The sequence below is a fragment of the Diadema antillarum genome, unplaced genomic scaffold, assembly GCF_040938485.1.
Source record: "Diadema antillarum isolate AM-2024a unplaced genomic scaffold, OU_Dant_1.0 seq00000965_RagTag, whole genome shotgun sequence".
Taxonomy (NCBI): domain Eukaryota; kingdom Metazoa; phylum Echinodermata; class Echinoidea; order Diadematoida; family Diadematidae; genus Diadema; species Diadema antillarum.
Window position 1 is genome coordinate 331,629 of NW_027271811.1, and position 14,672 is coordinate 346,300.

The following is a 14,672-nucleotide window of genomic DNA, read 5'->3' on the forward strand; positions in this document are numbered from 1 at the left end:
TTCCAAGTATTTTGGATATCATGTTTAAAATAATATATCTGGTCACTGAAATATTTTCGCTTTGCACAACGCAAAATTTGAGTGAGAACATTCTTATATGAAATATATTTATGACGAGATTCCTCAGTGTGTTTAATTTTATCGGCATAATACAAATTATTTTTTCGGTTAATTGACCGCAGCAAAGACTTCGATATCCACGGAAGTCGCGGGGATCTTTTATAATTACTATTATTTTTCTTAACTAAAGGAACATACTCATCTAAAAGTGAATTCAATTTTCTCATGAATAAATCATAAGCATTATTTGGGTCCTCAGCATCATATACCTCAGACCAATCTACTTCATTAAGGCCATTTTGCAACCTAGCTACATTATCGGGGGTAATCTTTCGAAAATACATTGCAGAGGAATTCAGATTACGTTTGCGATTATAAGGAATATGGGTAAATATGGGGTAATGGTCGGACAAATCTGATAAAACAATGCCAGAAAAGGGTAAGGGGTTAATATTACAAAATATGTTGTCAATTAGAGTTGCTGAGTGATCAGTTACTCGAGTTGGCTTTGTTATAAGGGGTAAAAAGGATGAGGACATCATAATATCTAATAAATTCTGAGCTGAGTTTAATGTCTGAAACTTAGATAAATCTATGTTAAAATCTCCCATGATATAACAATCTTTATTGTTGAAAAGTGGACTTTGCAGTAATGATTGCAAATAACTAAAAAAACCTTGCATCTCAGAATTAGGGGGTCGATAAATGACTACTACAAGTATATTCCTAGAACAAGGCACGTTAACTTCAATAAAGAGTGATTCTACAGCTTCACTCATGCAGTTCAATCCACTGTGAATAATGTAATCAAGGTCTTTCTTTACGTATAGGGCAACTCCTCCGCCTTTCTTGTGCTGACGACTGTTTTCTATGAAGTCATAACCGGGAAGAGAGAACGTAGGGATAGAAGTCGGACTGATCCATGTTTCACTCAGTCCAATTACAGAGAAAGATGATTTATGAATGTCATTCATAAAACAGCAAAAATTATCGAAATTACGATTCAAACTCCTTATATTGAGTTGCATCAAGGAAAAACTTTGAGATAATTCAGTTAGAGCTTTGAATTGATTAATTGTAAAATATTCAGAACTAAGATATTGTTCATTATTATCTCCACCAAAAGCTACACTTCTAATATGAGAATTAAAATCATAATTTGCGTGGAAACATTTACTGTCGGATTCATTCATTGCATGAGATACCGAGCCATGATTAAACATATCAAAAAAATCTTCATTGTTTAGAGAGTGAAAAGGAAAATTCACAACCTGTGACGTACTATCCATCATAAATAAATGGAATTATAACATCCGCTGGTGGTAAGAACAAAGGTACATTCAAGTGTACGAGGAAAAGACCCAGAGAGAAGTGCAGAAGAAGCAGGGGCAGAAATGTAAGTGATATACGGAATGCAAGAGAGCGGCGCATCGACATTTTGAACTCACAATACAATACTAGACAAACACACGAAAAAAATAAGCGAAACAAGGAATACATGTTACATAATGGTAGGAGTAGAAGCTATGAATATAAACTATATACACACTCGACATACAAGGAACTGCCGCCACTCGCTAAAATTGATGAATGTCTGGAGGGTACAAATGCAGTGGAATACACTGGAATGTAATGCAAGCACTGTGATACAATACTCAAGTCTGTGACTTAGAGACCATGGAATTAACTAGGTGTTATATAATAACTGCGGAGCAGTAGTGAAACGTGGGCAGAGAGAAAAAAAACACACAGATAATTAAAATTATCAGTGAAGACGATTTATATCCCTGTCCCGAGTGTTGCTTTAGAGTATAGGTGATATCATGAGGGCAATGACGTTAATACCAAATACACCGAATTTAACCTTCATACCTTTAATGGTCTATTTAAATACATAGGTGAGTGGTTACCATGGCAACACATTTTCCTTATGCTAACACATTGGTGTCTTGCAAAACTACACTTCTAAATCAAAATACATGCTAAATTTGACTTGAATTGCTTGAATACTGTAGGTGACACATTATACAGACAGTCATCCTGCTGTATTTACGTATTCAATGTCATGCCTTATGATGAAGAGTAGCAATATACATGTACAATATGATGACATACGAATTGGCTTTAGCTTGTACGATGGATGTGAAACAATACTTTTCAATTATTCATAACTCTCATTAGGCAGTTAATTAAAAAGGGTGGAGAAGATAAAGAGCCCAGTTGGTTACCTGCATTTCGCCTCAAACTATCTGAATCACAGAAATTAAGTGAGTGATGTATATTATCTGCAATATTGGAATGTGGGTAGAAAGTTAAAAAAAGCAACTATCTCTACACACAGACACCGGTAAATAAAGGTACTGTAGCTGTAACTGCGGAATGCCATCTTGGAGGAAGTATAGTTCAATCACAAGCATTTGGAGTAATAAAAAATGAAAAAAAAAAATCGGTTATAGCCCTAACAATATAACAAGCTCACAGGTATGAAACAAATAGGCCTAATGTTTATACGATGTGCTTTAAAAAGACAGTTCCGAGGGAAATTGTCGCAGTGACAGTGCTCCAGGAAAGAAGACTACCCAGTGAATCAGTCAATCAGATTATTTCGGTATAATACCAAAATACCAAAACCTGAATTAGCAAGGAAAACACAACAACAAAAGAAAAGTAACTGTCCTTTATACCACAAGGTGTAAAAGAGGATAACATTGGGCGATGTAGTACAGGTCATAGATGAACACAAGACGACATTTAAAACCTTAAAGACTTGCACGGAAAAAAAAGATGTCCAATTTACGAATGGTGATGTTCGATCGATGCATAAGCTGATCGTCGGGCATATAAGAGAAAAACACGTGGTACAAATGTAGTGCATATCCCCTCAAGCTGGCCGGTATGGCAGGGGAATACACCGAATAATGAAAACAAAATTCTGATATTCGAAACTGTTATTGCGATGCAGATGAAATTTGGAAACAACTCGTATGGTTTTAGCATTTGTTTCCGTATGTACATCAGTGGTAAATAAAGAGTTGTTCATAATAATTGCAGCTGCACTAATTACTGTCTAAGAAATGGATCGACTCAGGAAACGAATTACAGACAGGTGCTTACTGAAGATCTACATGCGTGCATATTGTATGTCTACACGCATACAATATGATATGTAACAGAAAGCATGCATCCGTGTTATCAATCCAACTTTCACAGCTTCAAATTTTATGTCAAAATATAATCAGGAAAAACTTTACTTCCAAATAAAACATTATATCCTGGACTTCATACTCAGGCGATCGATTACAGTGTGGTCAAATTATGCCATAGAAAAAAAAAAAAGATTGTGTTAATGTATGATGTTCCAGAACGCGTGAGCATGAATGTACAGTCAACAGCGTTCAAGTACTTTGCTTTGGATGGTGGTACTGCAGCCAGAAATGCAATTGCTCGTGACATTCACCTGGTGTTTACCGCATAGGGTGGTTAAAAAAAAAAATAAAATAAAATAGCGAAACCCAGGTGGATACCTGCATGCCGACTTGTTGTAAACAGTAATCATGGGCCAGTCGATCAATACCAATGCGTTAAAATCAAACAATAGAAAAAAGAAAAAGAAAAAGTGCTTGCGTTCGTGTAGAATTTCACGGAGCTTCATACTAGGAATGTACAAGATACAAAGTCATAAAATGCAATTGTACTCTTAGGCATGGTGGTTTTACAGCCAGCAATGCATTTGTTCGTGACATTCACCTGGTGTTTGCTGCATAGGGTCGAAAGAAAGAAGAAGAAGAAGACGAAAAAAAAAAAGAAGAAAAGAACGAATCCAGGACTTGTGGTTACATACAATTTTACATATCATCTCAAACTCTCTGAACTGAGATCTGTGTGATTTTTAACTGTCACAAAGCAATCATTACACTGCAATGGCATGCGGGTTCGAAAGAAAAACGACTGAAGTGATTTTTTTTTCGTGTGTGTACGTGTGTAGGTCAATCACAGCAATAAGGGCATATTGCTCACCAAAGCACCCCCTCGATACAGTAATTAACATTATTATGCCGGTTCTTAAAAACCGGGAGACGCCATAAGTGTAAGCTCAGAAGATCAATATGGGTAGGGGAAAAGAGTATATCTCCGAGTAGTAAACACTACAGTCCGTACTATCTTCTGATTAGTTCACATAGTTGGAAAAACTGATAAAAGCTGTACCATTTTTCAAAGAAAAAAAGAAAAAGAAAAAGCGCCCCCTCGATACAATAATGAACATTATCATGCTGGTTGTTAAATACCGGGAGACGCCATGTGTATAATAAGCTCAAAAGATCAATATGGGTAGGGAAAAAAGAGCATATATATCTTTGAGCAGTAAACATACAGTCATTACTGTCATCAGATTAGTTCACATGGTTGGAAAAATTGATAAAAGCTGTACCATTCATCCAAAGAAAGAAAAGGAATTAAAAAACGGTCATCTGTGTTCATACATCTGTTTATCCAATAAATGAAAAGCTGGGAAATTTGTGTTATAAGGTAGGCGTGTTTATCAACAAACTATTTGTTGAATATCTGGAAACTACTGTAAAAAAAATAGGTTAGAAAAAAAAAGTTTATTTTCAAGAGTAAAAACTCTTATTGGCTGTGACGGAGACTTGAAACAAACAGAATAGACGTTAATTACCTGAATTACATTCATATCATTATGATAACTCATATCAAACAGGGTTTTGTGTAGGTACTGGAGAAGCCAACAGGCTGGATAGGTGACGCACCAGGTATAGGCCTCATAGCTCTATAATTTTCACTGTGAAGTGACGGACACATAAACAGCGTGTGGGTTGCACAATTAAATCCAAGTAGTCCAGAGTGAACGTCCTAAACTCATTAAATCGTAATTGTTTCTTATACAATGAATCAAGTCATAACAATCCAACAAATGAACATTTGGTACATAACACTTCAATTAAACATGTCTTTTGACCTGTATACTGTATAGGACATAAGGTCAATCGTCAAAATGACATCCGAACAATCTGCCAGATTACAACCAGGATCACTATGGCCCACAAAAACCAAACAAAAAAAAGTAAGCACATAAATTATACACAGTCTAAGCCTATTTTATTCTTCTTTTTTTCTTGTAGTTTCCGTTATGTTATGGGATGAAATTTCAACATGACAGTATGGTTATAGGGCCTAGTCCTCATCAAAGCTCACCATTCATTCTTTGTATGGTTGCCACTCTGTAGCACTCTTTGCTTTGGAGAATAACAGGACCCTGGTACCAACGACAACGATCTTGGTGGAGAGATTTTGTTCCTTCCTGAGCTTATAGGCGACGGCAGCAAGGTTGCCACGCTCAGCCTTGAGAGCCGGAGGAAGGTCGGTGCGCACACTGATTCTGAGCGGCCTGGGCTGAACGATTCCGGGTTGAGCGGGAACGGGATGTCGTGGTCGTTTTTCGAAGGCGGAGAGCACTCGATTCCGTTGGGACATGTACACGAACTTCGCGATGATCGGTTGGGGAGCCTTATTTGCGTCGTTACGCCTCGGAAGTCGGTGAGCGTTGACTAGGGCAACTGACTGGGCTTCTTCGTCGCTCAAGCCGAGACACACAAAAGCTTCTCGGAGCACGTTTTCCACATTTTCTTCTGATTTTTTCTCCAAGCCGTAGAACAGGAGATTCGACTTTCGTTGGTAAATCTCCGATAGCACCAGCTTCTCTTTCAGGGATTCAATCTCCTTCTGGAGTTTCTCCTCCAATAGGGGGAGCCTGCCTTTCTCCAGATCTAACACACGAGCAGAATTATCTTCCACTGCAGCCTCTAGGTCAATCATTTTCTTCTTCATAGAAGATATATCTGCATGGATGTCATCAAGCTTGGCACATACCTTGCTCGAGAAGTCGACGAGTTTTTTCTGCACGTCTGATAGCGTTGGCTCCATGTCCGTTTTGTCACCAGATTGCTGGCGAGACGGTGGCACTGGCGCTGCGGCTTTTTGCGTGGATGGAGGGACGGGTGACTTAGGGCGTGGGCACTGTGCACTGGTACTGGTGGAACGCTGAGATTGACCAGGCATGGTTTTGCGCCTTAAGTCATAGGTTTTCCTCATTGAGAAAGAAGCAAAAAGCAGTAACAAATTGTTCTACAGGTGCGAAAATGTAATTTTACCCCTTTTGCAGCGTCAATAGTTACCTCCAGGCATTGAAAATAGTATTGTTTCTTGAGGAGAGGACGGAGTTCAAAGATGGCGCGTCTACTCCATTCGGCTGCGCATGCGTATATCAGACAAGGCAGACGTTTGTTTTGTTTCCATGGAAACAAAAAATACTGGCGCGATTAACAGAATCACTGTTTTTTAAACAAAATTCAAAGAAGAATTATATCAAAGTTGATGACCCAGATTTACCATGCTACAATGTGTATGCTGGCATTGTTTGCTACTATTCCCTTACTATTCCCTATATTACTTCTACAATTTAGAGCTAACATACAGATCTAATATATTTAAGTTTTTATGTAATTTCCTCGAAAGGTGTTGAATTCCATCCCGTAGAGCAACGGCATGAAACGATACGCGCTATGTACAAAATGAATGGGAAATTTTCCACACTGACTAATTTTCATCAAAATGTGTTCAAACCTGTGGTTAACACAGTTTTATAACACTTTAGTGTAGAGTTCGAACACCAAGATGTAAACTACTGAGAAATGATGGAGAATTTCAGTATCAGTTATCACTATCATAGTTAAAGATTTTCATCACACAAAAAATCCTTACACTTATAGTGTAGTAATCCTTGATTATATTTTTCCCAGGAACATTGTTTTTTATGAGTGAAAATGAGACTCATACGTTGCACGTCATTTGCACAAGCTTTGAATTCTGCCTCCACGATTTGACTGACTGTGCTATGAAGTCTATACAGGTTTTCCGCAGCAACAACGCCACTCACAGTAGTGGCAAATCGTTTTGGGGAAGTAATTTTGTGATAATCTTAGTATCCAGGTGCTGTTTTTTTTTTTCCATCCACAAGGGGATGAGCATTGATCATGTAATTAGGATCACAGTTTTTGAAAACCATGCTGTAGTGTTTTTCAGCTGTAAAACTTCACATCTTTTTTGAGTTGCAGTAATATTATTGACATTTCTTTTTTTACATAAATTGACCTTTAATTTTGTATGTCAGAAGTGTCTAAGACTTGAAACAGGTTTATGTATTTTTTAGATGAAGAATTTTGAATCGTCAATTCCCCATGTGCATTCCAACATGGGGATGCTCAAAATTAATGTTTCAGTATTGAAATGCAAACAATTGTCCAAGAATGCTTTTTTCCCCCATTTTTTCTCATAGTTTATTTATTATTTTTTTGTGGCAATTCTTGTTACCTCACAAAAACAGATGAAAACTTGATGCCCCATTTCGACCAAAACTATACCATCTCTTTAACTTTAATTGGTCAACCTCAGACCATGGGAGGGGGGTAGAGATACAGTGTACATACTAATGTAAGAACTGAATGCAAGATGAAGGATCCATAAAACCCCTGACCACATACAATAGTTACTGTTTTCACAAGTTTGCCAATTTCATTGTAGTCTTTTTATTCTGTTCAAGTTAGGGACACTCTTTTTCTAGCCCATTATGGTATAAAAATTCTGTCCCGTCGCACTACCATTGTTAACACGTGCAGTCCGTCCCGTCACGCCTACCCTTATGTAAAGTCCATCCCGTCGCGCGACGGGACGGACATTATGTTGAACAATTATAATTGTCTTTAATGAATAGAGAATTATTTGATATAGTGTCATGGATATAGGGCCCTACTAATGAGTGACCAAACTCAAGTATATCATACTGAAAAATGATAATTTTGTGTCAAAGTACTGAAAACATGTTTTTTCAAGAAAAAATGAAGATTTTGATCCAAAATTCGACTATAATGAGAAAAAATTAATACCGTATATAAATTGCTCCTAGGAAGGGTACTCTATGATAAAAATTAATATTTCCCCTCGTCAGGGGGAACTTACTGCGCTACTTTACTCTAGTATAGACCACGTAAATAACACAGCGTGAAGATTTTTTCTTTTGGATTCAAAATGCAATAAACAAAAATGTATTCCTCTGCGGGTTCCATGTTTTCTGACAAATCTCATCATAACGCAATGCAACATAAATGAATTATCTGCTTATATACTTAAATCAAATATTCCACTGATTTCCTTAGATTAAATCAACCTCATCAAACTCCCTGTTACAATTACACTACACTTGTACTACTGCCTACGGAGCTCCTGAAACTATCAACTGTCAGGCGTTATCTTGCCGAGTTCTGTGTCCTATGACGTCGCTGGAGGGCGCCCTCGTGCTTCTTGTAGATCGCTAGGGTGCAGCGTCGGTGCCGACGTCGACCAGTCTGGCCCGGCCAGTGATGACAGCGTCTCTGCTGACGACCGTGACTGTGTCACCGAGCAGCGGCTGGTCCCGGACTCAGCTCGTAGTAGTGCGGCTGTCTCAGCTCGTAGCACTGCGGCTGCCTCAGCTCGTAGTGGTGCGGCTGTCTCAGCTCGTAGCACTGCGGCTGTCTCAGCTCGTGGCAATGCGGCTGTCTCAGCTCGTAGCAATATAAGGATGCGGAGTTATTTCTGCCCTGCACCCGCGCGGAGAGTTGCCGTCTGCCCTCGGAGTTGTCGTCCAGTACCCCGTCTGCCAATTCCGCTCAGCAGCAGGAATACTTTAGCCTCGGAGTATCACAGGTTCAATTTCTCTCTCGCTTTCTCCCTCACAGCCTTTTAGCTCGGATCTCAGCGGAGTCTTATCCTGGATTCCCTCCTATTTCGACGAGCCTGGACCCTTCCCAATGGGCACAAACGGTCTTTCCACTCTCGCGTCGGATTAGATTCTCCTCTCTTATTCCTCCTTCACAGCTATTTATCTTCTCTCACGCTTCCTCTCTCGCTCTTAACCTTGCATACATTATCACTCGCCAATCAGTGCGATTCCCTTAATTCTAACCTTTCACTCCCATACCAATAATATAATGATTAACCTGTAATTTGACTACTCACTGTCACTTACATTATCTTTATTCAAATACCGGGGTGCGGCCTTTATTGATAACCAAATGAATCATAACAAAATTCGCGGGAAACCCAGCCAAGCGTTTCTTACCGCGCTGCGAGCAGGGTGCAGCTTGCAACCTCGATCTCGCCAACTGTTGGCCTAAAAATTCTTTCTACCTAGACAGTAGCCCACCGTAATACCCCGTTCCCACTGCCGATCAGATCAACTCGATCAAGCGAGATCAATCTCGATCACCTATTTTTACCAGACCAATCCCGACCAAATGCTCGATCGTCCTTCAACACGATCCCTTGCCGACCGCTATTCGATCTTTTACGATCCACATCCGACCATTCTCGACATCTCCAGAATCTCTCCTCGACAACCACACAGATCTCTACTCGAACATCCCGATCTACACACAATCAATACACGATCGCTACACGGTCAATACTCGATTTCTACTAGACTTCTTAGACCAGCTCGACATGACTCGATCTGTGTAAGATCTTGCATCGAACGGGTCGGCAGGTTTGTACAGTGATCGAGTGAAAGAAGAATTGGTTACAGTATTCGTTTGGTTATATGAGACAACTCAGTATTTATGCTTGAATACGGCGTGGCCCAAAAGAGTGCTATAAAACTGACTATTAATTGCAAAAGCATGAATGAACGAAAGATTATCTTTAGTATAGGTTTTACCGGCCAATTTCGCACTTTTGTCAGTCCATTTGATAAAAGGTTCATTCAATTTAGCGAAAATCCTCATCACTGCACATTCTGTCATTCAAAATTGCAAGTTGTTCGTTCAATTTAGCATTCCGATCAATGAGATTTGCACATAACGTGTGCCTTTCGAATTCGTAAAACGGGCATTCAAATTGGCACGTGCTCTTCAGTCATTCAAATTCGCCAGCACCGGCGAAAGGGGTATTTCAGTCATTCAATTTCGCGTATGGGCAGTCAAATTCCTATATATATAACATGTTCATTGAAATTAACGTCATGTTATTTCTTTTTTGAAAAGGTGATAACATTTTAAACGCGTATTTCTATGTGACTTATTGTTTCATCCACGCACTGTTAAGCAGTAAAAGTATCGTGTTTTTGACCATATTATTATCATATAACTCGAGTTTGCTGTTCTGTAACGCCCCTTTTTATGCCTCCGCTACGAAGTGGTGCCGGAGGCATTATGTTTTCGGGTTGTCCGTCCGTCCGTACGTCCGTACGTCCGTAGGTACGTCCGTACGTACGTCCGTACGTACGTCCGTCCGCTTTCGTTTACGCGATAACTTGAGTAATATTCACTGGAATTTTACCAAACTTGGTCCAAGTATAAAGTATGATGGGGCAATTATTTAATTAGATTTTGGGTGAAATCGGCTAAAGGTCAAAGGTCAAAGGTCAAGGTCAAATCATGAAATCGTATCCGTTTACGCGATAACTCAAGACTGGATAGAGCAAATTTCACCAAACTGTGTTGGAGGATGATGTATGATGGGACAATTACTTGATTAGTTTTTCAGTGAAATCGGACAGAGGTCAAAGGTCAAAGATCAAGGTCAAATCCTAATTTTTTTCTGTTTACGTGATAACTCAAAACTGGATGAAGCAGCTTTCACCAAACTTGGTCCAAGGATGATGTATGATGGGACAATTAGTTGAGTAGATTTTAGTGACATTGGCAAGAGGTCAAAGGTCAAAAGGTCGAGGTCAAATGCTACAAATGTTGCAATTTCCCCCATATCTATGCAATGCCAGAAGGTATTCTCTTGAAACTTGGTGTGGACATGTACTACTGCGTAAAGATTCTCCAGAGAGGGTTTCATGTCTAAGGTCAAAGGTCAAAAGGTCAAAGGATAGGTGAAAATGTTGCAATATTACTTTTCTCGCAAATGGTTCAATGTATCTTCGTGGAACTTGGTACATATGCATGTATTGTCTGGCAGGGATTATCTAGGGAATTTCGGGGTCATGGGTCAATAGTCAGGGGTCAAAGGTCAAGGTCAACTCCTTAAAATTTTACTATTTCTCTCATATACTAGTATATGCAATGCTTGCATTATTAGTTTCAAAACTTAATACATGCATTACCTAATGGAGATTCTGCAGGAAATTTCCAGCCAGAAGGTCAAAAGTCAAAGGTTCAAGGTCAAAGGCCAGGTTTCAATGCCCCCCCCCCAAAAAAAAAAAATATATATATATATTTTGTACCGTCATCACAATCTTTCTTCGTTCCTTGGAAATTACTCAATGCATAAACTTCCCCAAAATTCCCCAAATATGTGTACCTGCACTCTCAGAAAATTATAGCAAACCCAGTTCAAAACATTTCTGACAAACCTGTCGTTTCGATATTTTGCCAGTTATGTGAAACTGTCACACACATGGATCACACATTGTGAAGACATTGTACTATACGCCTATTGGGAGAATCATGCATTATTGCGGAGGCATCAGTCGCCATAGCGACATTTCTAGTCTTTCATACATGACATATTAGGCCTACATGTACCAATACTCTAGTTTAACTTCATCTTCTTACAGTCATGACGGCACAAGTTAGATACAGACGTATTTCTCAAGGGGACAGAAAAAGAATTATAGGAATATTTGATGATCATAACCTTGACTTCCTACAACTGGCCGACACACGGAATAAAGCGCTCAACGGCGAGATAAGTTGTGGCCATGCACATGTTGCACTATCTTCGGACTTGAAGAGACACTAAGCACATTAAAAAAAAATGTTGCCAAAATCTCTGAAATGAGTACGAAAATATGAAATGTAATGACGCTTGGAAAACAATAACTATGTTAAGAAAATAAAGAAAGAAGCAAACCATAAGCATGCGTGCTAAATTGACTGCAAAAGATGTTAAATTGATTGCCAAAAAATGAATTGGAATGAACGAGAGCAGCATGTCCGTGATCACGTGACTATATCATTCTAAACTGAATGAGCGAATAACCAAATGGTGCTTGTTTTACGAATTTCAATTGAAAAAGTGTTAATTAGAATGAGGCTAAAGGTAATTTGAATGCTCAAAAATTAATTTGAATGAAGAGATCATAAAATTGAACTACCGAACATGTCATCTATGGTATATTTTGCTAAATTGCATGCAGCAATTAGGAATTGGACTGACAAAAGTGCGAAATTGGCAGGGAAAACCTATAGTTGATAGAAGAACACTTCCTATTTTGAAACCACAATCATCAATTTTCGTGCAGGCGTTTCGATTCTATTCATTTTTCCTGAAAAAAAAAGATGACAAAGACTGATCACTACTGTTTGTGAGCCCAAAAAGGTACAAAAAATGCATTCAGTTGTATTCATTCATTTTATCCGTTTTCAGTAGCTATTTTTGACGCATTCGTTATCAGTTTTTACGGCTTCACTATCGCTCAGTCAAGTAGGATATCAGTGCCCAAAGTTACAGATTTTGTAAATCACAAATTTTCATGGAGATCAAAGCGCCTGCACAAAGATTGATTATCATTGTGTCAAATAAAATTTGAGGTGTTCTTTCTATTGAATAATGTAACGATTTCATTCAGTCGCTCATATCTTTTTAAATAAGAGACAGTTTTGTAGCACTCTGTCTGCCGGGACACCATGTATAATATAATAGGTTCGTTCATATGCATTCGATATTTGCAGTGGATGTGAAGAATAGCAAATCTAAGTTTGATGTCTCATTAAAAAAAATGTTACACTGCCACGCTTCGTAAGTGCATTACATATAGGTGGGCTGAAATTAATTTGGTTTAAAATGAAACATAGGCCTATATGCCCATAAATGCACCATTATATAGAGTTGAAAAAAAATTGACTATTCTGCAACCCTAATGAGTCGTGTTATCTTTGTCATTATTGTTCTCATTACTAAAGAATGAAAAAGTGAATGAAAAATATGTATGTATAGTCATTGATAAAGTATAGGCCCAAGAGTGTGTAAAAGAAAATATATGTATCGTTAATTTCTAAATTCATGAAGTGTGCTGATATGTGGAACAGAGTACATTGTTATGAAAATAAAACAATATAACATTTTACACTAGCAAGATGAAAATCTTGGTCGTTTATTTTTTTATTAACTCAGCCAATTGATATCAAGGTGGACTTCAAGCAATGTACATACAACTCTCAATAAAAAAAAAAACCTTATTAAGCGAAGCAAAAGTGTAACATCTACGTAAATAAAAGTAAAGTAAGTCACTGAGCATTTATGAATCTATGTTACAACTACTGTTTTAACACGTCAGCGTAAGAAATAGATTTTATATCAACGTAACCAACTTCAACTTTGAAACAGACAAGCTAGCAAAAGAATTCAAGAAACATTTCTCAGTTTATAAGTAAAGTAGATAATCTAGAAAATTTCCTTTCACGTTACAGTCATATTGCCAGAATATCGAATTTTTCTCAGTTTCAGTTGTGTTTCCTCTCTTTCTTCTGGTAATTGTCTGGAGAGTCTAATTCTGCCATGTCTGCTGTTTAGGGTTTGCTGTCTTTTCTCTCTTCGTGGCCCTTTTCTTTTCTTTAGTGGGCCAGGAGTGGCTGAAGATACTGACGACATTTAACTTTTTAACGTTACCAAGGACTGCATATATTTTTTCTTAATACCTGAACAATAAATGAGTGCTAAGAAAGTACGTCTGCACCTGCTGCAACCACTGTCAAAAAGTGCTCGGTATTTGATCGAGTGCCGGTCGAAGCATGATAGAGTTTTGTCGAGTATCAATCGATAGCAGTCCTGTATCGGTCGTGTAGCGGTCGAGTTATTCATGAAACTGATGAATCCTGGATCGAGATGATCTGAAATCAATCGTGTAGCATTCGAGTATAACTCGAGATGATTGGGAACTGAGCTCGGGGAAAAATCCGTCCCGACCACACTAGATTTCTATACGACCGATTCCCGATCAGCTCGATCTCTTCTCGATCACTACCCGAGATGTTGGTGTTCGGGCTTCCTACTCGAATATTTATGTCCAAAATTATCGTGAAGGAAGCAGGAGCGATACCGATCAAGGTAGATCGACCCCGAATACCAATGCCGAGCGAGCCCGACCAGGCTAAAAAAGCTTGATCGGGATTGATCGAGTTGATCTGATCGGCAGTGGGAACGCACCATAAACAAGAGGGTAGGAGAAAAGGAGAAAAAAAAAACCCTTCCGTGCCGTTTCCCTCTGACACCCCTACTTTTGAAGTTTTTGTGCAAATTACTTGAAAAAGTAAAGTCCGTCCCGTCGCGCAAAGAGGACTCTTTTCCTGTTTTACTGGCAATTTACGGAAGTCTGACGTCAAGTATGCTAGACATGCACTTTTCTGGAAACTGCAGATTCTTAGCTTTTATATGATATATAACATGAAATACAAGTGTCAATATGAAAATTTAGTCCAAGTGAACATTATTTTTGGATCAGACCCCCAAATGTTAAGTTTTTATGGCGCGTTTCTATTATGGGTCAGAACTTTTGATCCACAACTCCATTTGTGACCAAACTTGGATGGTAGATGTCCCTTGGGGAGTGGATG

The 14,672-nt window shown here is 38.7% G+C and overlaps 2 protein-coding genes across 2 annotated transcripts in view; one reads left to right on the top strand and one right to left on the bottom strand.

Annotated features, from left to right (window-relative positions):
• LOC139741947 (uncharacterized) overlaps positions 1–14,672 on the top strand; it is a 115,241-nt gene that overhangs the window by 54,804 nt on the left and 45,765 nt on the right. The gene's annotated exons all lie outside the window — the stretch shown is intronic.
• LOC139741952 (uncharacterized) lies at positions 5,275–6,168 on the bottom strand. The gene has a single exon (XM_071652521.1). It carries the CDS (start codon positions 6,166–6,168, stop codon positions 5,275–5,277), a length of 894 nt encoding a protein of 297 aa, XP_071508622.1.

Excerpts from the sequence above, each read along its gene's own strand:
- LOC139741952 (XM_071652521.1), bottom strand. The coding sequence starts at position 6,168 with ATGAGGAAAACCTATGACTTAAGGCGCAAAACCATGCCTGGTCAATCT.